Source organism: Penaeus japonicus, unplaced genomic scaffold (genome assembly GCF_977035675.1).
Source record: "Penaeus japonicus unplaced genomic scaffold, GWHDUDI00000001_assembly GWHDUDI00000027, whole genome shotgun sequence".
In the NCBI taxonomy this organism is placed as follows: domain Eukaryota; kingdom Metazoa; phylum Arthropoda; class Malacostraca; order Decapoda; family Penaeidae; genus Penaeus; species Penaeus japonicus.
Window position 1 is genome coordinate 32,832,073 of NW_028234429.1, and position 25,268 is coordinate 32,857,340.

The 25,268-nt window shown below is 51.1% G+C and overlaps 1 protein-coding gene across 1 annotated transcript in view; it reads right to left on the bottom strand.

The window, feature by feature from the left end:
- Positions 1-75: 75 nt before the first annotated feature.
- Positions 76-25,268, bottom strand: part of N (neurogenic locus Notch protein) — a 129,825-nt gene continuing 104,632 nt past the window's right edge. The window contains exons 3-12 of the mRNA XM_086552880.1: positions 22,435-22,902; positions 20,650-20,783; positions 15,755-15,933; positions 15,338-15,511; positions 14,920-15,131; positions 14,539-14,669; positions 3,071-7,316; positions 2,818-2,941; positions 2,321-2,566; positions 76-2,085 (exon numbers count right to left, since the gene is read on the bottom strand). Coding sequence (XP_086409006.1) covers positions 607-2,085; positions 2,321-2,566; positions 2,818-2,941; positions 3,071-7,316; positions 14,539-14,669; positions 14,920-15,131; positions 15,338-15,511; positions 15,755-15,933; positions 20,650-20,783; positions 22,435-22,902 — 7,393 coding nt within the window. The 3' untranslated portion in view covers positions 76-606. The remainder of the gene's footprint in view (positions 2,086-2,320; positions 2,567-2,817; positions 2,942-3,070; positions 7,317-14,538; positions 14,670-14,919; positions 15,132-15,337; positions 15,512-15,754; positions 15,934-20,649; positions 20,784-22,434; positions 22,903-25,268) is intronic.

The window sequence follows — 25,268 nt, forward strand, 5'->3', positions numbered from 1 at the left end:
ATCTAATCTATATATATATACATACATATATATATAAATATATATATCAAATACATAAATATATATATCAAATACATAAATATATATATCAAATACATAAATATATATATACATATATATATATATACATATATATATATATATATATATATATATATATATATACATATATATACATACAAATACATATATAAATGTCAAAAACTGATAAACAAAGAGTACTCAATAAGAAATTTGTCATAGGTTCTTACAGCCACTATAATTTTGAAATGCATGTTTTCAGCGCTCCGAGTGTCGCTGGTGAACACAGCTCTCACACGAGCGACCCATGAAAGACACTCCTCCTTACCTCACCACTACAACTATATTGCAAACTGTTCCGCGTGAACACTGTACATTTTACGGTCTCTGCCGTTTTACACTAGGCCTGCGATACGCAAAGGTCCATAGAATATTGATTGTACTGATTTGCACGCTAAGTACAGCGGGGCAGTTATTAGCGCGGTATGTACACAGCAGGGCAGTGAGCCCAGGCGAGTATGGTACACGCAGCACTGTACATAGGGGCAGCACTGTACACTAGAGGACTATTGGCACAATTTTTTTCTAGATATAGATAGACCCCTGTGGGGGTAATCCAAGAGGTTGTGGGGCTGCTTGCTGCTGCTGCTGTTGTTGCTGTTGCTGCTGCTGTTGCTGCTGCTGTTGCTGCTGCTGCTGTTGGTGACCCACAGAGAATACTTGGTGATGTGGGGGAACCCCAGGAGGCCCTAGTGGGGACCGGACGCCCTCTGACCAGTCGCTCTGGCTCCGAGGCGAGGCGGACGACCACTGCCCTGGAGATTCAGGCGAAGGGGTCGGAAAAGGGTCGTGCGCGCTGGGTGCACCGCTGTGTTGTGGCGTCGCCTCTATTCCGGAGTGGTGGGAGGGAGGCGTGGGGTAGTGGGGGTAAAACCCACTGCCACCTTGGTGTGGCTGTGGGTGCTGCTGTTGATGTTGGTGTTGATGTGGCTGTGGCTGTTGCTGCTGCTGTTGTTGCTGTTGTTGTTGTTGCTGCTGCTGTTGGTGTTGCTGTTGTTGACCTTGTAGGCTATAGCCAGCTGCGCTAACAGACGGGAATTCAAACCCCGTATTAGCAGTTGCTTGCCGCAGAGCCGCCATGTGTGTGGGGGAGGTGGGAAGCGCAGGCCTCATCTTGCCTGGGGAGGTGACATTGGCCACTGCGTGCGGCGAGTGCACGTGCTGCGGCGAAGACGTGCTGTGAGGCGGGGTCATGTGATGCGGAGGAGACGTGGCCTGACTCTGTGGTGAGAAGGAGGCCGGCATTGACTGCTGGCGCTGGTGAACCACGTGGCCCTGATGGTGGCCCTGATGTTGGTGAGTGCCCATCATGTTGGAGTAGCTGAAGGGGTTGTTGTCGTGGTCCCCGATCTGCTGCAAGTTGCTCATGGACACTGTGGCCTTGACGCACTCGTCGTAGGAGGGCGGCTGCGGCACCGCCAGCTCGGGGAAGTGTGGATTCATGCTGGGCATTCCGGCCGTGTACAGCCCGGTCTCGAAGGGGCTCGTCGCGGCTGCAAACACGTCGTGCGGGGAACCCAAGGAGTTCAAGGGAGACAGCTGCGCCTGGGACTCCACACTGGGGACCCCCGTGTTCTCCCTCTTCTTCTTGACGCTGGCACTGCGCTTGATGGAGGTGGTGCCATCGGGGCTCACGGGCGTGTTGATGTTCGATGAGCCCGGGAGCGCCATCACGGAGGACTTGGGCCGTCGGGCCTTGGCTTTGGGCTGAGTATTGGTCCTCTGTGCGGGCTGGGGCGCCATCTGCTGTTGCGCCATCAAGGAGGAAGGCTGGCTCTGTTGGCTCACCAGGTGGGACGTTGTTACCACCTGTGCCATCTGCGGGGATCTCGGGTGATGTTCGCGCAGCAATCGCACAATGTCGTGGTGTAGTCGTTCGTTGGCCACGTCTTCCGGAAGTCTCTCCATGTTGTCGGTGATGTCGCGGTTCGCGAAGTGGTCCAGCAGTACCTTGCAGGCTTCGTAGCTTCCTTCCCGTGCGGCAAGGAACAGCGGAGTCTCATCCTGCAAAAGTAGGGAGAATTGAAATTTACAGTCAATAATGATTATCAATATTAGACCAATTATCAAAATCTTGAACAAAGCTTACGACGATTTACATCAATCTCACATAAATAAAACAAATGCAATGATTTCTAACACTACTACACAAATAAAAAAACAACAACATAATCTAAATTTAAAAAACAGTTGGTATAACAAGTATGCAAAAAGCTTCAAAAAGCTTCAAAAAGCTTACCCTGTTGTCCTGGGCATCGCGATTGGCACCGTGGGCCAGCAGGATCTGCACAGCTTCCACGTTATTGACCGAAGCGGCCCAGTGCAGCGGTGTCTTTCCGAGGTCGTCAGCAGCATTGATGTCAGCGTCAGCATTAATGAGGTCTTCTACCATGCCTTCGATAGCTAGACGGGCAGCCAGGATCAGCGGGGTGGTTCCGTCGTTCATCTTAGCGTTCAAATCGGTTGAACGATTCCTTAGTAAGATCTGCAAGGAAGATTTTCATGAAATAATCTTTGCTCGTGTTGAAGGAAACGATAGTCGCCCCCCCCCTCCCTCAAATCTTATAGGTTTTAAGTAGAGATATTTTTTTTTCATCCCTCTCTTATCTTTTCCTACTTACTGATACACATTTCTAAGTAGAGATGGGAGTGTTATTTTTCTCACAATAGTTATTCGTTCGTTCCTCTCACATTCGTTCTTAGTCACTGCTACATCGTTTGAGCTTGAGTCCTTACCTGGAACACTCCTTGGGCATCTGCAGCGACGGCAGCGTGTAAGGGCGTGCGTCCGGTGGAGTCCTGGGCGTTGGCGTCAGCCTTTGCATCTAACAGTCGCTTAGCAGCATCTGCACGTGCATATCTGAAACAGAAGGCATTTTCATTAGGAATTCAAGAAAAAGTATTCATGCTTGTAACAGCACTCAAAATAAGAGGAAATGTATAATCAGAAAGAGCACACCATCCCATTCATTGCTTTCGGGACACTGACCTCGCGGCAAGGTGAAGCGACGTCTCTCCTGTGCGGTCCATCTTGGCATTCAGCTTGGCTCCTTGTTCGATGAGTTCCTGGATAACTGCCGCCGAGCCGTCCTTGTCGTCCTCATCCGGTTGGCTCTCGAGTCCGCCGCCCCTGAAGGAGGCGATCATGAGGGGCGTGAGTCCCATGGGGCCCTTGGAGTTGACGTCGCCCGCCACGCCGCGGTGGTCCTCCGGCTCGGCTTGCGGGGGCGTCAGGGCCAGCAAGTCTGGGTTCTTGATGTCTGCGGCGTCGAGGTGTTGCTGCGTCCACACCCTGGGGTCGTTCGCGTCGTCGTAGTCCGCCAGGTGGGTCTGGTCGGTGAAGCCTCCTTCGTGGCGAGAGCGCTTGGTGGGCGGGTGCTCGCTGTCGTCGTCGGACCAGTCGCCCACCGGCCCCGTCATGGGCAGGTGGCGGCTGATGCCGTCGTCGCCCATGTCGGCCAGGTGGTGCGAGGAGGCGCCTTTGTTGAAGTTGCGCATCTCCTGGCCATCGGGGACCTTCCTGCGCGCTGGCTCCAGCCCGCTGCTCGAGCTGTTGGAGTACTTGGGGAAGAATCCCTCGGGGAACCACGTCACTCCTCTCATGCGCTTGCGGTTGTTGGTGATGACCATGAAAATGATGCCCACCAGGACCATGGCGAAGACGATGCCCACGATGATATAGGTGTAGCCTGGAGGAGGCGTCGGCGGCCCCGACACGTGTACGCCGGAGATGGGAAGGCCTGCGTCTGTTTGCAGATGAAGTTTGTTGGCAGCCAAGAAGTTTGCCACATCTTTGACACTGTCGAAGCACTGGTCGCCCTTTGTGCAGCGGCGGTTGTCGATTTCGAAGTAAACGAGCAGTCCCTGAATGCCGTCCTGGTCGTAGGGGTAGATCATCTCCTGGTTGGACTGGTCTCTCATGATCACGAGATGAATGCCTAAGAAGCTGCTCAGATTTCGGATGAAGGCCTTCTTGGCAGACTGGAAATCAGCATTGGTGGCCTCCACGACCAGCTGTAGCTGACCGTTCATGATGTTCGGAGGCTCCTTCTCGCAGTCGAGGCCGTCCCAGCCGCACTCGGCGACGTTGCAGCCCTGGTCGCAGTGGCCGTTCTCGTAGTTGGTGGCGCAGTACGCATCGTAGATTGGGTTACACGTTCCTACAGGTTTGCGACAGTCCAGGCCGTCGAAGAGACAGGCTGCATTGTTACATTCCGGGTTGCACACTCCGTCGCCGAACACCTGCCAGCAGTTGATGTCCGCCTCGCAGAAGGCCCAGGGGTTGCGGCCGTACGAGCACTCGTAGCCGTCGTAGTCGCAGGCGAAGGAGCTGCACTCGGGGTCGCAGCGCAGGTTGTTCTTCTTCTCGTCGCACTTGTGGAGGCGGCACATTTCGCGCTCCAGAGTCAGGTTGGTGGGGACGTCGTGGCCGATGCCGCCCTTGAAGGAAGGGTCGTTGATCCCGCACCGCTTCCCGTTCCAGTGCGGCGGGCAGTGGCACTCGAAGTAGGTCACCCTGTCCAGGCAATTGCCTCCGTGCGTGCAGGGGTTGGAGGAGCAAGGGTACTCCTTGGGCACGCACTCGATCCCCTTCTCGTACGGACGACACACCTCGCCCGGCCCGCACTGGTGGTGGTCGCAGTCGTCAGTCGGGAACTCGCAGGATTTCCCGATGAAGCCGTCCATGCAGTGGCAGGAGTAGCCCTCCTCGGTGTTGCTGCACACGCCGCCGTTCTGGCAGGGGGACTCGGCGCAGAAGTCGCGCTTGCTCTCGCAGTGTCGCCCCATGAACCCTGGGCGGCAGTTGCACAGGTAGTCATTGACCAGTTGCACGCAATCGGCAGTCCCATCCTTGTAGCAGGGGAACGACAAGCATTCATTCACGTCGCCCTCGCAGCGTGCACCGACATATCCCGGCTTGCACCTGCACTCGAAGCCGCCCACCTTGTCCACGCAGGTGCCTCCGTTGTGGCAGGCGCCCTCGTAGCAGTCGCTGGTGTTGATTTCACAGAGCTTGCCCAGAGTGCCGTGCGGGCAGGAACACTGGAAGCCATTGATCTGGTCGTGGCAGACGCCCCCGTTCTGGCAGGGGTTGTTGGGCTTGCAGTCGTCGATGTTGTACTCGCAGTTGGGCCCCTGGAACCCGGGGCGGCACGCGCACGAGTACGAGCCGATGTGGTCGTTGCAAGTGGCTCCGTTCATGCACGGCTGGGAGTCGCATTCCTTGATCTCGTGTTGACAGTAGGAGCCCGTGTAGCCAGTTTGGCAATTGCAAGTGTGCGTGTTGCCTCTATCGCGACAAATGCCGCCATGCAGACACAGCTGTGAAACAGCAACCCCTTTGCTGGCAGCGGCTGTCTCACAGGATACCATAGCCACGTCGCAGAGGGAGCCCGTCCATCCTGGCGGACATTTGCACTCGAAGCGATTGAGCTTCTGTGTGCAGACGCCGTTGTTGACGCAAGGGGAGCTCGAGCACCAGTCCATCACCCTCTCGCATCGCTGGCCCGTGTACCCGTACAGGCAGTGGCACGTGAAGAAGCCCACGTGGTCGTGGCACGTGCCTCCGTTCTCGCAAGGGTTCGAGTGACACTCGTTGATCCGGTGCTGGCAGTGCGAGCCGGTGAAGCCTGCCATGCACTCGCAGGTGTAGTTGTTGATTCCGTCGATGCAGCTGCCGTTGTTCATGCAGGAGGTCTCCGTGCAGTCCTCGTCGTTGATCTCGCAGTTCGTGCCCGAGAAGCCGAGCGGACACGTGCAGGTGTAAGAGTTGACGTAGTCGTTGCAGGTGGCCCCATTCTGGCAAGGGTTCGAGTTGCACTCATTGAGGTCGTGCTGGCAGTTGGTTCCCCCGAAGCCATCGACACACAGACAGGTGTAGCTGCCGATGTCGTCGAGGCAGGTGCCGCCGTTGCGACACGGGTGCAGAGCGCAGTCGTTGGTGTTGATGGTGCACTCGCGCCCCTCGTAGCCGTTGGCACACAGGCACGAGTACGAGCCGTTGGTGTTGAGGCAGCTGGCGCCGTTCTTGCATGGCGACGGGGACATGGCACACTCGTTGATGTCCTCGTCGCAGAGGCGCCCGGTGTAGCCCAGCTCGCACTCGCACGTGAAGTCCAGGAAGTTGGCGGTGGGCGTGCAGCGGGCGCCGTGGCGGCACTTGTTGGGGCTGCAGGGGTCCATGCGCACCTCGCAGTTCCTCCCGGTGTGCGGCAGCTCGCACACGCACTTGTACGTGTTGACCAGGTCGATGCACGTGCCGCCGTTCCTGCAGGGGCGACTCAGGCAGTCGTCGATGTTGACCTCGCAGTTGCGGCCGGAGTAGCCGGGGGGGCACGAGCAGGCGTACGCGTTGAGCGAGTCTCTGCAGGTGCCGCCGTGCTGGCACGGGTTCGACTGGCACTCGTCAATCTCCTGCTCGCACCTGTGGCCGGTGTAACCCGGCGGGCACTTGCAGTTGAAGCGGTTGACATCGTCGTAGCAGGAGCCTCCGTTGAGGCAAGGGTCGCTGGCACACTCGTTCACGTTGGAGAGGCAGCGGGCATCGAAGTAGCCCGAGGGGCACTGGCAGCGGAAGCCGTTGACCTCGTCTATGCACACGCCGCCGTTGGCGCACGGCTGGGACAGGCAGTCGTCGATGTTGGTCTCGCAGAAGCGGCCCGTGTAGCCTGGCTCGCACTCGCACCAGTACTCGTTAATGCCGTCCTTGCACTTGGCGCCGTTGCGGCACGGGTTGCTGAAGCACTCGTTGATGTTGAACTCGCAGTTGATGCCCGCAGTGCCCTTGGGGCACAGGCACTTGTAGCTGTTGATCAGGTTCTTGCAGGTGCCTCCGTGCTGGCACGGCGTGGACGCGCACTCGTCGATCTCCGTCTGGCACAGCAGGCCCGTGTAGCCGGCGTGGCACATACACGTGAACGAGTTGTTCCCGTCGATGCACGAGCCGTGGCGGCACGGCGACGAGAGGCAGTCGTCGATGTTGGTCTCGCAGTTGGTGTCCGTGAAGCCGGGGCTGCAGCGGCAACTGTAGCCGGCCACGCGGTCCTCGCACGTGCCGCCGTGCTGGCACGGCTGGGAGGCGCAGTCGTCGATGTTGATGTGGCACTGGCGCCCCGTGAAGCCCTGGATGCAGCTGCAGCGGTACTCGTTGATCAGGTCGCTGCAGATGCCGTTGTTCATGCACGGCCGCGACGCGCACTCGTCCACGTCGATCTCGCAGTGTTGACCCGTGTATCCTGGAGGGGGGAGAACGCATTATAATCATCAGTATAATTATATTGATAAGAATGATAATAATAACAACGATAATAACACTAATGATAATAACAACACTGATAACAACTATAATAATACAACACAAAAGACAAAAATCGGAGAGAAAATGAAAAAAAAAAAAAAAAAAAAAAAAAGAGCTTCTTTTCTCTCTTCCCCCCCCCACCCCCCCTCCGTCTCTCTCTCCCTGTTGCAAGCGAGTTTCCTTTGCAAGGCGCGGGAGTTCCTTGCACATCTTCACGCCAAATGTTTGCACCGACTCGCTTGGTGCTAAAGGTAAACTATTCGAAAAGTGCATAATGGTGTCCGTGTCGCTTTTTATGTCGACGGCAAGTAAACGCAGTGTAAAAAAAAAAAAAAAAAAAAAAAAAAATATATATATATATATCGTCGATCTTTTTTATGTACATTTAATTTCGTTTATGTATATAACCTTTATATATATATATATATATATGTATATATATTTACTCACATCTCTTGTCGTACCACGAAATCGCCAGCATAATCGCTCCGCCATAAACGCATTCCCACAATTCCTACGATACACAAGCTCTTTCAGGCCACAGAAGAGAGAAAAAGAAAAGGAAAAAGAAAAAAAAAAAAACAAGAAAAAAGGTCTTGAACGAAGGAAGCCGCGCTAAGGGCAGCGGCCATAAGGTCGAGAGCGCCGCAGGTCAGCAAGGGCAAAAGGGTCTTATGCGGCGCGGGTCCCTGGGCCGGGGTCGCGTGGCTTGGGAAAGTGTGGCCGCCGGCGATAGACAGATGCCAGCCAGCCAGCCAGCGCGGCCCAGAGTCATCCTCATCACACGGGATGGGAGGGAAGGAAGGAGGGAAGGAGGGAGGGAGGGAGCCGATCCACTCCACTCGGGCTCGCCTCTTCCTCAGATTATTCTTTTCCTCTTCTCCCTCTCTTTCGTTCCCCGTATTCGTCTCTGACGGTTTCGTCTGTTTGTCACACACATTCACCGAATCTCTCGTTCCCTTCTCGTCTCTGACGGTTTCGTCTGTTTGTCACACATTCACCGTCTCTCTCCTCCCTTCTCCCCTCTCCCCTTGTTTCTCTTTCGCTCTCTTTCGCTCTCTCTCTCTCTCTCTCTCTCTCTCTCTCTCTCTCTCTCTCTCTCTCTCTCTCTCTCTCTCTCTCTCTCTCTCTCTCTCTATATATATATATATATATATATATATATACATATATATATATATATATAATATACATACAATACACACACACAAAGTATGTCAATACAATATCCAAGTCAAAGAAAGAGAAAAAAGACAAAATACCATCGAAAAAAAAGCTTATCGATGCCACAGATTCTATACCCCTCAACCACCCCCACCCCCACCCTCTCCTTCCCTCCCTTCTGGCAGCCTTCCTTCCATACGAGTGCGAACAAAGGATTCCCTGCCGATATGCCACCTGATGCCCCGCGCGGGATGCCGGGTATCGCCAGCCCTTACAATAGCTCGCCCGCCCGCCCGCTCGCCCGCCCGCGACCGACTTCCAACTCCGCGCCCGCGCCCGATCTGGAGGGGACGGGCGTGCGGCACGAGAGCTTACCATCCATACAGCTAAAATGAAAAGCTAACTAAGGGAGGAGGGGTGCGGGCGAGAGCCGTTGATTCCTAGTCCCTATCCTCCTCTGGTCTCTTCCCCCCTCCCACTCCTTTTCTCTCCTCCTCCTCCTCCTCCCCCTCCGTTTCCCCTTTTCTCTCCTCCTCCTCCTCCCCCTCCGTTTCCCCTTTTCTCTCCTCCTCCTCCCCCTCCGTTTCCCCTTTTCTCTCCTCCTCTTCCCCTCTTCTCTGTTTCCCCTTTCCCTGTCCTCTTCCCCTCCCCTCCCCCTCCGTTTCCCCTTTCCCTGTCCTCTTCCCCTCCCCTCCCCCTCCCCTACCGTCTCCTCTCCTTTCCCTTCTCTCCAACTCGCCCCGAAACCACCATGCACAGGTTGGCCTCATGCACAACGGCCAGATTTAATTAACACCGACTGCAATAAAGTTGAATGTGTGTCGGGGGGAGGGAGGAGGGGAGGGGAGGGGGGAGGATCTAAGAAATGCAACGTGATTAACGAGAATTACACAATCGGCGATTGAAAGGCAGGAAAAGAAGGAGGAAAAATAGAAAAAAGAAAGATGGTGACGAAGGAGAAAGAGGAGGAAGAGGAAGAAGAAGAGGGGGGAACGGGCGTAAAGGGGAAGAGAAGGAGGAGGAGGAAGGGGCGTAAAGGGGAAGAAAAGGGGGAGGAGAAAAAGAAGACGAAGAAGAAGAAAAGAAGAAGGCGGAGAGAGAGAGAGAGACAGAAGATTCGCCCAAACAACGCAATAATGATACAATCCAGACTTCCCTCCTTCAAAGCCACTCTCCTTCTCCTCCTCCTCCCCCCCCCTTTCTCCTCCACCTCCGCATCAAAGTGCTTTAGTTGATATCAAACAAGAAAACAAGAAGTCTGCCAACGCGCAACTTCCACCGCTGCCAAAGCCCCGGCCACGATTGCAAATGCAACTGCACCCGGCCCACGAAAACTACCGCCTCGGGGCAGCCAACGGTAAAAAACATCACATGGCTGGCATAACTAACCGAGATCATCTCTTCTCCTAGTTATGTGCAGTCACTCAAGACATGAGGTTGGGGAGCTTTGTGTGCTCTTCATGACGTGACGTTGACATGACTGCTCAGGGGGAAGGAAGCTCATGAGTGTGCCTGTGCCTGTGCCTGTGCCGGCCTCATGACACCTAATATGTATATGTAAATATATATGTATGTATGTATGTATGTATGTATGTATATGTATATATATACATGTACGTAAATATGTAAATATTTAAATACATATATATATATATATTTACATATTTACGTACATATATATATATATATATATATATATATATATATATATATATATATGTATACACACAGAGAGAGAGAGAGAGAGAGAGAGAGAGAGAGAGAGAGAGAGGAAGAGAGAGAGAGAGAGAGAGAGAGAAAGGAAGAGAGAAAGAGAGAGAGAGAAAGAAAGAGAGAGAGAGAGAAAGAAAGAAAGAAAGAGAGAGAGAAAGAGAGAGACCGGAGAAGAGAGAGAGAGAGAGAGAGAGAGAGAGAGAGAGAGAGAGAGAGAGAGAGAGAGAGAGAGAGAGAGAGAGAGAGAGAGAGAGAGGGAGAGAGAGAGAGGAGAGAGAGAGAGAGAGAGAGAGAGAGAGAGAGGAGAGAGAGAGAGAGAGAGAGAGAGAGAGAGAGAGAGAGAGAGAGAGAGAGAGAGAGAGAGAGAGAGAGAGAGAGAGAGAGAGAGAGAGAGAGAGAGGGGAGAGGAGTGAAGGAAAGTGTAAATACATGAACGAAACCCAGGCCAAGAAAACCAAAAAGTGACGAGGGTACTAAAACAAACCAACAACAAATAGACACATAAACAATCAAACAAACAAACAAACAAACAAACAAAAACAAACACAACCACAAGCAAAGTAGCGGTTGGCCATGCATGCATCAGGCGGATGGGTGAACAACCTGTTTATTAAACGAGCTCGTCCGCGTCATCCGAATGCTCTCTCCAGAGGGGGGGGGAGGGGGAGGAGGAGGAGGAGGAGGAGGAGGAGGAGGAGGAGGAGGAGGAGGAGGAGGAGATGGAGGAGGAGGAGGAGGAGGAGGTAGAGAAGAGGAGGAGGAGGTAGAGAAGAGGAGGAAGAGGTAGAGAAGAGGAAGAAGAGGTAGAGAAGAGGAAGAGGAGACAGAAAAGAGGAGGAAGTGGTGTTGAAGGAGGTAGTGGTGGTAATGGGAGAAGCAGAAGGGAGGAAAGGAGTAGGAGAAGGGCGGGAGGGAGGAGTAAGAGGACGAAGAGAAGGTGGAGGAGAAATGACGATAAGACGAAGAAGAAAAATGAGGAGGACGTGGCGATGCCTGCCAAGGAAGGAAAGGACAGGTGTTGATGGAGGTACATGGTGGTGAAATGGCACAAGCGCATGAATCGAAACTGTTTTGGGGAGGGAGGGGGGGGGGGGGGAGGAGTAAGAGGAGGAGAGAGAGAATTGATGGAGGAGAAATGAGATAGAGACGAAGAAGAGAGAGAGAGGAGAGACGAGAGATGCCTGCAACGGAAGAGAAGGAAACCAGAAAGAAAGAACGAGACATGCAGAGAAATAGAGAGAGAGAAAGAATCGAAAGTTGAGAGAGAGGAAGAGAGAGAGAGAAAGAAAGAGAGGAGAGGAGAGAGAGAGAGAAGAAAGAAAGAGAGAGAAAGAGAGAGAGAGAGAAAAAGAGAGAGGAGGAGAGAGAGAGAAAAGAGAGAGAGAGAGAGAGAGAGAGAGAGAGAGAGAGAGAGAGAGAGAGAGAGAGAGAGAGAGAGAGAGAGAGAGAGAGAGAGAGAGAGTCGATAGTAGATAGAAGGAGAGGGAGAAGTGAGGGCAATGGGGCGAGAGGAGAAAATCTAGGAAGGAGGAAGTAAAGTAGGATAGAAAAAGGGGAAGAGGAGGAGTGGGGAAAAGAGAAGGGGGAAGGGAGGAGAGGGAAGGGAAAGGATAGGACAGGGACAGGAAGGTGGGGAAGGGGAAGTGGGAGGAAGGTGAGGGGGAGGGTATGGAGGCGGAAGGGGGGCGTATGCATGTGAGAGTACTATATAAACAAGACTTGTCTGAGGTGCGACGATGCTTCTTCGAGACGCGGCCGAAAGGCGACGATGCTACGACAAGGCATGTGGGAAAGAGACAGACAGACAGAGAGAGACAGAATAGACCGATTGACAGGGGGAAGGGGATAGGGGGGGAGAGGGAGAGGGAGAGGGGGAATGGGAGAGGAGGAGAGGGAGAGAAAGAGAGATAGAGAGAAAAGCAAGAGAAGTAGAGAGAGAAAGATAGATTTAAAGAGAAAGGGAAAGAAACTGAAAGAGAGAGAGGGAGAGAGGGAGAGAGAGATTAGATGAGCACCATTAGGCATTTAACGAAGAAGGAAGGGGGGGAGTAGGTAATACTGTTGCCAGGGGACCACAAGAGGAAGAAGACAACAAAGAAGGAGAGAAAGAGAATAAGAAGATTGCCATGAAAATTGCACACGACATGAGAACAGCGAGCGAAAGAGAACAAAGAATATAACAACCTGGAAAAAAGGTTGCAAGCTAATATGAACGAGAAATGATACAGTGTGATGGAGCTAGCATGAAAAAGGACCGGGGAGAGAGAGAGAGAGAGAGAGAGAGAGAGAGAGAGAGAGAGAGAGAGAGAGAGAGAGAGAGAGAGAAAGAGAGAGAGAGGGAGAGAGAGAGAGAAAGAGTGAACGAGAGGGAATAATAGAGAGAGAGAGAAAGAGAGAATGAGAGGGACTAATAGAGAGAGAGAGAAAGAGTGAACGAGAGGGACTAATAGAGAGAGAGAGGAAGAGAGGGACTGATAGAGTAAGAGAAAGAGCGAGCGAGCGAGAAAGAGAGAGAGAGAGAATGAAACGACGGCCAAGAGCAATTCAGTCTTACATTTTTTTCAGAGGAACAAGCTCGGAAGAACCGGCAGCATGTCGCGAGGATTTCAGTCATGAGCCAAACCCTGACACACGTCATGCAGTAACAACCACTCAAGAAGCATGACCCAACCCTGTCACACATGCAATAACAAGTAGCAACCCCCCTATCCCCTCACCTCCCTCGTTACTTCTCTTCCCCCTCCCCCCTTACCCCTCCCGAAGACCGTAAAATAGTACGTGGTGTTCGTTTACTCGTACAGACGACAGCCTCCTTTTCCTAATCCCTCCCTTGTCGCCCCTTTCCCCTCTCCTCCCCTCTCCCTCAACCTCTCCCACTCAGACCTCCTCTTGCTCCCAAGTAACAGCAGCTGTGAGTGACCTCCCCTCCCCTCCCCTCCTCCCCTCTCCACCCTTGCAATTGGGAGTCCTTCTTAAAATGGCCCCCCCTTCCAGCGAGTCAATTCAATGCCCGTAACACCAATTATCTCTCGTCCATTAAGAATTGCACGATTGCTTACCCCCCTCCCCCTCCCCCTCCCCACTCTCCCCCCCTCTCCCTAGGCTGTTCCTCACCGCCCCCCCCCTCCACCCACTCCCCACCTCTTCATCACCCCTCTACCCCCTCCCTCCTCTGCTAACCTCACGTCATCCGTCCAGGCTGACTCAGGGATCTTCTAAATACTTTAGATGATGATGATGATGATGATGATGATAGAATCCCCTCAAATTCTTACGATCTCGCCTAACTCTTGCTCTTGAAAAAAAGAAACTAAATTTCCTACAACTGCTAGCGATACTCGGCCCTCTGGCGGCAGAAAATCCGTATCAATGGCAAGAGAATACTACATTAATCCCTCACTATGGCAACGCGGCCAATTTGGTCAATTACGGCCACTGAAGCATCCCATGGTAACCTTTGGCCTCGAAAAGTGACCAATCATATTTCACGTCCCCGTAAACACGCATTAAGATTGGTTGACTGTATTCGCGGTTGGGTCCTTCCGAGGCGACGGCGGCCGCCAGCCAATAGCAACCGAGAGCCCGTGGCAGCGGCGCTTCTCATTGGCTGGCTGGTAGCGAAGCGTGAGTAAAGCGGCGGGTAATTGGCTAGGCCCGAGGCGGCAGCGAAGAGGATGTGGGTTGGAGGCTGGGAAGGGTTACCGCCTCACTCCAGCCACTCCGCTTTGCCGAACCACCTGCCTGCGCTTATGTAAGACCGCGCGTTCACCTCCCCGACATCGGCGCTCTGCAGGAGCTCATGGAAACTGATGAAGTGCAAAGGAGACCTTGCGCCACGTCACAGCTGATCTGGCCAGCTGGCTCGAGGGAAGCTTTGGTCCAGCCAGCGGCAGGACTCTCCACCAGGCATCAAAGGGAAGGGGAGGCTCCTCGCGTTGCTGACTTTCATACTTCGGTCTCCTGGACAGCCGCAGACCGTAACTAATCGGTCCCTAGGACCGCGCAAGACATACCAGTTAGCACTCGAGGCGCTGTCGAGCCATTCAATGATGATGACACGTTGCTCGAGCGGGGTCGGCAAAAAATGTCATTGACGCCCTCAAACAAACGTTATCAATTTGGACATACGAAGAGACTCACTCACTCACTCATTCATTCATCTATTCATTCACTCTCTCTCACTCGCTCATTTATTCACTCACTCACTCACTCACTCATTCGCCTACCCACCCACTTACTCACACTCACACTTGCAACCGAATCCAAAGCAAGCAAAGACTTACCAGGCATGCAGACACAACGGAAGGCGCCTCGCTCATCCAGACAAGTGCCTTGGTTGTGGCACGGGTTGCTTTCGCACTCGTTGATGTTGATCTCGCAACGCGGCCCCGTAAACCCTTTCGAGCAGTCACACCTGTGGAGGAGAGGAGAACACAGGATTAGGAATAGGTTTAAAAGAACAAGGCAAAAGATTATCTTCAACGTTTTTTTAAAAGACTTTTCATTTATTTCTTCTAGATCTTAAATTTTGCCTCCTGAATGATCTACCTCTGACATCCGTAAGAAGCAAAGAAAAACACATTCATTAACCCCCAAAACAACAACAGAAAGCAGCACAGCAACGGGCGAATAAACAAACGAGGGAAAAGGGGCGTCCTACAAACCTAAAGGATCCCGGTGTGTTGACGCAGGTGCCGTTGTGCTCGCAAGGGAGGCCCTCCTGGCACTCGTCGATGTCCTGCGTGCAGTCGACGCCCTTGTAGCCGGGCGGGCACGTGCAGATGTACCCTCCGTCGATAGGCGAGGTGTCGCACATGGAGCCGGGGTGGCACGGGCTACTGGCACACGCGTCGTCCAGGTGGCATAACAGGCCAGTCTGTAAGGGACAACACACATTCAATTAAGAGGGTATAAGCACATCCTCAAATACACCATAAATAAACACCATAACCCATAAGACCGAAACAACCCCCCCCCCAAAAAAAAAATAATAAAATAATAATAATGACATTAATTAGCTATCGTAATCAGGAAAATAAAAAAAAGAGAAAGAAAAAATAAAACCGGGGGTCGTCCACTTGCCTTGCCGGGCGTGCACTGGCAGAGGAAGGAGCCGACGCGATCTATGCAAGTTGCACCGTTGAAGCAGGCCGCCCCCGTGCAATCGTCGATGTTCTCCGAGCAGTCGTCGCCAGTCCAGCCGTTCACGCAGATGCACGAGAAGCCACCCTGCGTGTTGGTGCACGTGGCGCCGTTCTGTACGTGGGGATAAAGAGGAGAACATTAGGAAACAGAAATTAAGGATAACAAACGTAACGAATATATCTTATATTCATAACATTCCTACTAAACATACACTTATATACACACAGACTTTATATTCATATGCTTGTGAATATCCCTGTCATAAAACCATTTGAATATCGTGCGTGCTTGGGAAAACTCCATCACGCGCGCCTAAAAAAATCATTAAAAAACAAAACAAAACAAAACACAGACCTTGCAAATGGTAGGCCTGACGGCGCACTCGTCGACATCATCCTTGCAATACGGACCCGTGAACGTAGGCGGACACGCACATGTGTACGTGTTGACGCCGTCCACACAGGTGGCGCCGTTCTGACACAGGTGGTTATGGCAGTCGTCAATGTTCTGCTCGCAATTTTTGCCTTTGAAGCCTGCAACAAGAGAATGAGGGGTAAGGAAAGGCCGAGAATAAGGAAAATGCGGATAATAACAATATCAATGTTCAAGTGTTGATAAAAAAAAGGTGAATGCATGATGATGATGATGGTGATGATGACGATAGTGATCCTACTGATAATGATAATGATGAGGACGTTAATGATTATACATCAATAATTACTCTCATAATGATAACTACGGTGGCGGTGAGAAAGGCACCACGCTAATGGCATTAATAAAAAAAAAAATCTTAATGGCGATGCTAGCTAGTATTAGCATAGACACCACGCGTTCGTTCGATCTTCATTACCATTTCCACAAGCAGACAAAAACGAAAGACTGGTAACGATCGTGATCTCTCTCTCTCTCTCTCTCTCTCTCTCTCTCTCTCTCTCTCTCTCTCTCTCTCTCTCTCTCTCTCTCTCTTTATGTCCCTCTCGCTCTCTCTTTCACTCGCTATCATTCTTCCTCTCCCTCTTTCATTTCTCGCCCTCTCTCCTTTCTTTCCCTTTTCCTCTCACCATCCTTCTTCTCCCGCTTCTCCCCCTATCTCTCTCTTCCCCTCACCCTTCCCGGCAACCCGAAGAGGACAGTCACCCGTGTCAAGAAGCCATCGTACTGCAGAGAGCCTTCAAGGTGTGGTCAAGTGTGATAGGAGGAAGAGGAGGAGGAGGAAGAGGAGGAGGAGGAGGAGGAGGAGGAGGAGGAGGAGGAGGAGGAGGGGGAGGAGGAGGAAGATGAGGAAGAGGAGGAGGAGGAGGAGGAGGAGGAAGAGGAGGAAGAGGAGGTGTAAGGAGGAGGAGGAGGAGGAAGATGAGGAAGAGGAGGTGTAAGGAGGAGGAGGAGGAGGAGGAGGAAAAGGAGGGTGGGATGGAGGAAGGAGAAGAGGAAGGGGAGGTGTAAGAAGGAGGGAGGAAGGAGAAAGAGGGAAGAGGAGAAGGAGGAGGTGGCGGAGAAGGGGGAATGAGTTAAGAGAAGAAAGAAGAGGAGAGAGCAAAGGACGAAGAGGAGAAAGAAAGTGAGGCGAAGGAACAACATAATACCCAAAGCTTTTCGCATCCTCATCCCCTCCCGAGAGAGAGAGAGAGAGAGAGAGAGAGAGAGAGAGAGAGAGAGAGAGAGAGAGAGAGAGAGAGAGAGAGAGAGAGAGAGAGAGAGAGAGAGAGAAAAAAAAAACCCTCCACCTCCATCTCCACCTCCGTCCTCCCAACCTTCCCCCCCCTCCATCAACAACCCTACAACCCCCCCCTCCTCCTCCCCCCGCCCTCCCACTACAGCAGGAATCAGCAGAAGAAGTGTCTCAGCAGAGAGCAGAGGGCGGCACAGGTGGATGTTCCGAGGTCTTCCGTTCCAAGATCAAGTCACGACGGCGGCAGCCCCGACCGACCCAGGCAGCGGGCGGCGGGCGTCAGCTGGTCAGCGGGGCCACGACAGCAAGGGAGGAGAGGGTAGGAGAGGAGGGAGGGGGAGGGAGGGGGTATGAGGAAGAGGGAGGTTAAGAAGGAGGAGGAGGAGGAGTAAGAGCGGGATAAAGGGGGAGGAGGAAGAAAAACAGAATGGAGGAGGGGGAAGGAATGTACATACTCAAGAGAAGTAAAAGGGAAGATAGGAGATCAAGATAGATAGATAGATAGATAGATAGATAGATAGATAGATAGATAGATAGAAAGAAGGATAGAGAGATAGATAAAGAGATGTTGGGTGACGGAGGTCTGTTGCCCCGTCTCTCGGAGGTTGGGTGATGGGGAGCACATCGTGGGAACGCTCTCACACCCACCATCCCCCCACACCCCTACCCCCGCCACCACCCAGCTGCCCTCGCTCCTCACCCCTTCCTTTCCTCCTTCGTCTCACTTTCTTCCACCTCCTCCTCTTCGTCGCACTCTCCTCCTCCAACTTATTCTTCTCTATTTCTCCTCTGTTAATGGAGTAGGATAAGGAGAGGAGGAGGAGGAGGAGGAGGAGGAGGAGGAGGAGGAGGAAGAGGAGGAGGAGGTGTAGGGGGAGGAGGAGGAGGTGTATGAGGTGTAGGAGGAGGTGTAGGTGTAGGTGGAGGAGGAGGGGGAGGAGGACGAGGAGGAAGGGGAGGAAGAGGAGGTATAGGAGGAGGGGGAGGGGGGAGGGGGAGGAGGGGGAGGAGGAGGAGGCAGAGGAGGCGCTCTTGCTGCTTCTGCTTCTGCCCCTGGACGACCCCTGGTAGGATATGTGTATGGGGGAGGGGGTGGGGGCAGGGGAAAGCATGTTTGAAGAGAAGAAAGACACACAATGTTCTTTCATTCACACACACAATGCGTGTGCGTGTGCGTATGCGTGTGTGTGTGTATGAGGTGAGGTAGATGGAGAGGAGGGCGAGAGGCGAGGAGAGGAGAGGAGAAAAGAGGAGAGGAGAGGAGAGAAGAAGAGAGGGAAGAGAGGAGAGGAGATGGGAAGAGCTAAGACAGAGGGGAGGAGAAGGAAAAGGAAAAAGAAAAGAAAACAGAACAAAAATCATGACCGTGGGGACCAAAAGGGAAACAAGAGACTTTCCCTTAGCAAAATATATACACATGAGTTAGGGAAAAAGAAAGAGAAGGAGAGGGAGGAAGGGAGGAAGGGAGGAAGGGAGGGAGGGAGGAGAGGAAGGGTGAGGAGGGAGAGAGAGAGAGGGAAGAGGGGAGAAAAGAAGGGAGGGGAGGGGAGGAAGAGAGGTGGAAAAGGAAAGGAGGAGAGAGAGAGAGGGAGAGAAGGGGGGGGGGGGATGAAGAGGTGAGAGACAACTCAGCAACCAGCTCTCCGCAGCAGCAGCGCTGTGTGCGGCGAAATGTCTTCAGCTCGACACAGCGTGACGGACTCTCTCTCTCTCTCTCTCTCTCTCTCTCTCTCTCTCTCTCTCTCTCTCTCTCTCTCTCTCTCTCTCATTCAAAGAAAAACGAAGAAGGAAGAAGAAATAGGGAAAACAACCAATAAAAAGCCAGAGATAAGAAAAAAAAGGAACAGAAAAAAGGAATGGCCGATACACCACGAACATAGAGAGAGAAAGAGAGATAAAAAAGGTACAAGGAGGAAGGGGAAAAAATAGATGAATTGAAAGATTGAATAGATGAAGAGGGGGAGGAGGGGGGAGTGTTTTTTTACCTTGCAACAAAGACTTTCCCGAAACAACCTGTGCAACGTGAAGGAAGGATAGATATGAGAGAGAGAGAGAGAGAGAGAGAGAGAGAGAGAGAGAGAGAGAGAGAGAGAGAGAGAGAGAGAGAGAGAGAGAGAGAGAGAGAGAGAGAGAGAGAGAGAGAGAGAGAGAGAGCGAGAGAGAGATAGATAGAGAGAGAGAGAGAGAGAAGAAATTGAGAGAGTGAGAGCAGGGGTAGGGGTAGGGATCTCCGCCATCTTGTGAGGCATAATGGCATTTCACTTTCTGCAGCGCGAGGTATTGAAAATAGGGTGGGGGGAAGGGGATGGATAGAGGGGTCGGGGAAGGAGGAGGAAGGAGGGAAAGGGAGGAAGGAGGGAAAGGGAGGGAGGAGGGAGGAGGGAGGAGGGAGGGGGAGAGAGAGGAGGGAGGGAGAGAGAGAGAGAGTGGGGTGAGAGGAGGGAGGAGAGAGAGAGAGTGAGTGAGAGAAAGAGAAAGAGAAAGAGCTAGAGCTAGAGAGAGAGAGAGAGTATGGATAGAGGTGTTCCCGACCCTTTAGAGGAGGTCGTGACGCCAAATGGAGGCCGGTCAAAGGTTGCGGGTCACGGAGGAGAGGAAGAGGGAGAGGGGGAGGAGGAGGAGGAGGTGGAGAGGGAGAGGAAGAGGAGGAGGAGGAGGAGGAGGAGGAGGGAAAAGAGAATAGGGGGGAAGATGAGAGAAAGGATAGAGAGAGAGAGAGAGAGAGAGAGAGAGAGAGAGAGAGAGAGAGAGAGAGAGAGAGAGAGAGAGAGAGAGAGAGAGAGAGAGAGAAGAGATGAAGATGAAGGGAGGAGAAGAAGAAGGAGCAGGGGGAGAAGAAGGAGCAGGAAGAGAAGAGGAAGAAAGAGAAGAAGAAGAAGAAAGAGGAGTACGTGAACGGCAAAGTAAGGGGGGGGGGACAAGGGGCTCCAGCTAGGGGGCAAGGGTAGGGGACACAGTTCATGGGGGGAGAGAAGGGGGGGGGAAGGGGGAGAGGCACCAACACCGGAACTCGTACTGGAGGTCTTGAGTGCAGCCATGTTCCTGTCCGGCAACATGGCACCTTCCTCTGCCCCGCCTTTCCACGCACACTAACATACACGCCCCCCTCTCCCCCTCTCCCTCCCTCTCTCTCTCTCTTCTTCCCTCTCTCCCTTCTGATATTGACATTTCTTGCCATGAGCCGAGAACAGAAAGGAGAAAGGAGAAAAAGAAAGAAAGAGAGGAGAAGAGAAACAAATGAACAACCACTGATTAGAAAATAAAGAAAACGAGAAATAAAGGGAGATAGAGAGATAGAGAGAGAGAGAGAGACTTGGATAACCCATTGTTCCTTATATCAACAGATGCAAGTAGATAGATAGATAGAAAGATGGAAAGAGAGAGAGAGAGAGAGAGAGAGAGAGAGAGAGAGAGAGAGAGATAAAGAGATATATGAATAGATAGAAAACTAGATGGTAAGAAAAAGAAATTGACAAAGAAAAATACACAAAACCGCCAGTTTAATGAGTGAGTGACAGTGATACCCAAATGATGATGGTGATGTTGACGATGATGACTGATGATGAAGCAATCAACTTACCATTAGGGCATTTGCATTTGTAGTAGAGGGAATCCTGGGCGAGGCAAGTGCCACCATTTTGGCACGGCGAAGGTTCACAAGGGACGTAGCGGCTCTCGCAGTTGACGCCCGTGTAGCCAACCTCGCAATTACACCTGCAATGAAACGCGAATAAAGTAGAGTTCATCTTAGGATTCCATTTGAGAGAATTGTCATTGCAAGATAGACTAAAGAGTCCTTCAAGTAAAGCTCTTTCTAACGCGTTCTGATATACAAGGCGAGTCATTCGACATTTGATCTTATCAATTTTCCTGATGAATCTCAAATTATTTTTTTCCTATTTTCTAAGACACTCTTCCTTCTGACTTTCTATTCTTTCTCATGACTCCTACTTACACAAACACCACTGACGTCACCGCGGAGAGAAGGACATCAAACACCCCAATGATCATGATGTCTTCACAGAGGGTAAAAAAATATAAATATAAAAAAATATATATAAAAAATCCACGACCTCTTAATATCAAAAGAGGAAACTTTCCTTCACAACATCCTCGGGTCCTCGGACAGATCCTTCCCCCTCTCCTGAAATTCCCCCCCCGCTATCTCCCTTCCCCTGTGGCCCTTGTTTGTCCTGAGAGGGGGGGGGGAGAGGAACGACTGACTTCAGGAGGGGTACGACTTTTGTTCTGTCTATTTCTAAGGTCGTGTTTGTGTGGGAGACTGTGTAGTAATGGACACTGGCACTGAGGCGGTACTAACAGCAATGGTGTTGCAGGTGGATGCACGCTGATTCAGGACCAGCATTAATCAGCACAGGATGGCTTATGATGCGTATGCAACACCTCTGCCAACGCAGCATCATACAACACGGACACAGACATAATCGGATGCACAGAGACAGAGACGCACAAAGCGAGGATTCTGTCCTACCCGTGACGACAATTAGTATAGGTCTCCTGTTGCCATTTCATTGCAACATTTCCCGAGAAGGAATATTCCTACGGCCTTTCGTCCATGCTACTTAGTTCCCGGCTGTTCTTGCTAGCTTGAAGTGCTGACCGGTGTGCTGACGGAGATTCATGCCACACGAGGCCTACCCCCCATCCCCTACCCTCACCCATTTGCTGAACACTCTCCTACACTACCCTCTCTCCCCACCCCTCCTCCACGAGGCTCAGTATAGCCTGATGCAGGTTACGTCATCAATCGAAATTAAAGGTTAGAAGACCCGACACACACACACACACACACACACACACCACAAACGGACAGAAAAAAAACAGCTCAGCTTCCGACGAGAGAAAAAAAAGTATACCCTTTAAAACCCTTGCAGTGTACACGGCTCTAACGCCATCTTCGGGTTACGGGATCCATGTTTTCTTTAACTCTTTTTAATGAATGGGATGGGCTTGTGACGAGATAAATATTCCCCGGCTATAAGGTTACGGGCGTATGAGTGTCTATGAATGAAGGAGACACGACCTTGTGGCTACATTACGTTTCATCTCGTATGTTTATCGCGTGTAACGTTACCTCCCAATGAGTAATAAAGACTTGGCCTCTTGGAGAGGGTTATCAATAGATGCTCATTCATGCCCTCCTCGCCCTCGCCCTCTCCTTCGTTTCTCCTTCTCATTTTCCTTCCGCCCCTCACCCTCGCCCTCGCCCTCCCCCTTCACCTTCTTCTTTTCCTTTCTCTTCTCTTCCTTTATCTTTTCCTCGTCTCCGTTCCCATCTCTTCGCGGTTCGTGATACTTGTAGCACGCCAAGAGAGCAAAACAAAAATCCAAAAAGAGTACTTACGTGTAAGATCCGAAGGTGTTGGTGCAGGTGCCGTGGCGGCAAGGGTGTCCCCGGCACTCGTCCACATCCGTCGTGCAGGTGGAACCGGTGAAGCCCGGCGGACACGTGCAGACGTACGTGTTCCCGGGGGAGTGGCACGTGGCACCGTTGCGGCACGGCTTGGAGGCGCAGTAGTCCACCAGCTCGCACTGGTCACCGCGGTATCCGGAAGGGCACTGGCACACGTAGGTGTCGAGGGTCAGCAGCTGGCACGTGGCGCCGTTCATGCAGGGGTCGGAGTCGCACGCGTTCTCGACGGCGATCTCGCACAGGGAGGCCTTGTATCCGACGGGGCACTCGCAGTTGAAGCGCGGCCCCGACACGTCCAGGATCACGTTGCACGTGCCGCCGTTCTGGCAGCGCGGACCCGGCCCGTTGCGGCACGGGTTCAGGTGCTGGCAGTACTCGCCCACAAACTGGTCAGGACATCTAGGGAGGGAGAGAAAGCGGAATTAGTGTCATGTTTCACAAGAAGATTCCTATAAGTAAAGTAATCAGATTTCTAAAATAAATGAACTGCATAAAATAGACACACAAATACATACATAAACACACACACACACACACATCAACCCCCCTCCTCCACACACTCCTGCAAGCAATCGTCGATGTCAAGAGCGAATCAGCGACGGGAGCGAGAAGCAGCGTGAGGTCACCAGCACAAAGCCCGCACAGGGAGGTGGTCGTTGCAACAAGCCCCCTCCTCACGCCCACTTGCACCTCCGCGCCAGCCGCCCGCCCGCCCGCCCGCCCGTGCACAGGACCTCTATTACGCTGCCTACCAGCTGTCGCGGCCACCCACGGACGCAGCCGCTCGCGATAAGCACTGGCCACCCACACACCCGTGCCCAATGCCCAATGCAGTGTGTACCCTTGCCGTGGCCATAGCGTACCGTAATACGCGACGCCCAGCAGTAACAGATTGCATGCTCGGTGGTTGCAATTTGCACGCAAGTATCTAATCTCAGGATTCTTTCTTCAGAGTAATACGTTAATTTGGAAGGAAATAAGTTCGATTCGATTGTCATTATTGTTTGTATGCGTGTGTTATGAGTTGTGTGCGTGTGCGTGTGCATTTAGGTAGAGGTATATTCGTGTACCAGTGCGTGCCTAAACGCATGTACGTGAGCATTTGCGTACACGTGAAAGTGAAAGTCCGCGCGCATGCGCATATGTACCTGCAAGAGTAGAGCAAGCCGTATCAAGTACTCCAATACACAAAGCAAGCGAGAGAAAGAGAACATAGAGCGAAATGATTATTACCCAGCAGGTTCCCTCTCTCCCTCTCTCTCTCTCATCTCTACCCCCTCCCCCTCCCCCAACATACGAACTCCCCTTTACCCCTCCCCCCCTCCTCCTTTCCACCTTCCCTTCCCCCCTCCCCTCGATATGCATGGCTGACTTGGTATAGAGTCGAGTGAGGGCACGGTCGAGGGTAGAAGGGGAGGGTACGGGGAGGAGAGGAGAGGAGAGAGGGGAGGGGAGGAACCGCGGTGAATCTGTGGTACACAGAGAATTGAACAATAAAAAAAAACGTAATGGACAAAATAAAAAATCAATTACCCTCACTTCAGATACAGATGTCTACGCCGCCTGTTGTGAGTAGCAGGCAATCGCTCTCTACAGGAGTTTAAAAAAAACCATTGTGGTCTTGGGTATGATCGCATATGTAAATTTTCTACGGTAATATGTTTGAGTGTGGGGAGGGGGAGGGGGAGGGGGAGGGGTAGGGGGGAAGGGATCTCCCTAATAAATTCAATATGTAAAACAAAAAGAAATAGAAAGTACAAGAAAATCGAGATAAACAAATAATAATCAAAATAATAATGATAAAAAAACACGATAAAACGAGCAAACAAACAAACACATAGAAGCAATAAAAAAAAAATAATAATCCAGCAAATAGACACAAGCAGGTGACGAGACCGTAGCCCTATGATACGGACACAGGCCCTGCGAATCCCAGTGGGGGTCGTTTGCAACCCTCCCCCCTTATACGTCACTATTTGCCACATGCAGCGTGCAGCCAGAAATCACAATGAGGCCCTCTCCCCCTCCTCTTTCTCCTATCTAGGCTCTTCCTTTTTTTCTATTTTCTCTCTCTCTCTCTCTCTCTCTCTCTCTCTCTCTCTCTCTCTCTCTCTCTCTCTCTCTCTCTCTCTCTCTCTCTCTCCTTCATATCATCTCTCTTCTCTCATCAAGTGTGTGTGTGTGTGTGTGTGTGTGTGTGTGTGTGTGTGTGTGTGTGTGTGTGTGTGTGTGTGTGTGTGTGTGTGTGTGTGTGTGTGCGCGTATGTATGTATGTATGTATGTATGTATGTGTGTAAGTATATATGTGTAAGTATATATGTATGTATGTATATATACACACATATATACATAATATGTATGTATGTGTGTATATATGTGTGTATGTATGTATATGTATATGTATATATATATATTATATATATATATATTATATATATATACATATATATATACATATATTATATATATATATTATATATATATATATATATATATATTATATATATATATATATATATATATATATATATATATTATATATATTATTATATTATATATATATATATATATATATATTATATATATATATATATATATATATATATATTAATATATATATATATATATATATATATATATATATATATCATATTATAATATAATATTTATATATATATACTATTATTATATATATATATATATTATATATATACATATTATATATATATTATATATATACATATTATATATATATTATATATATA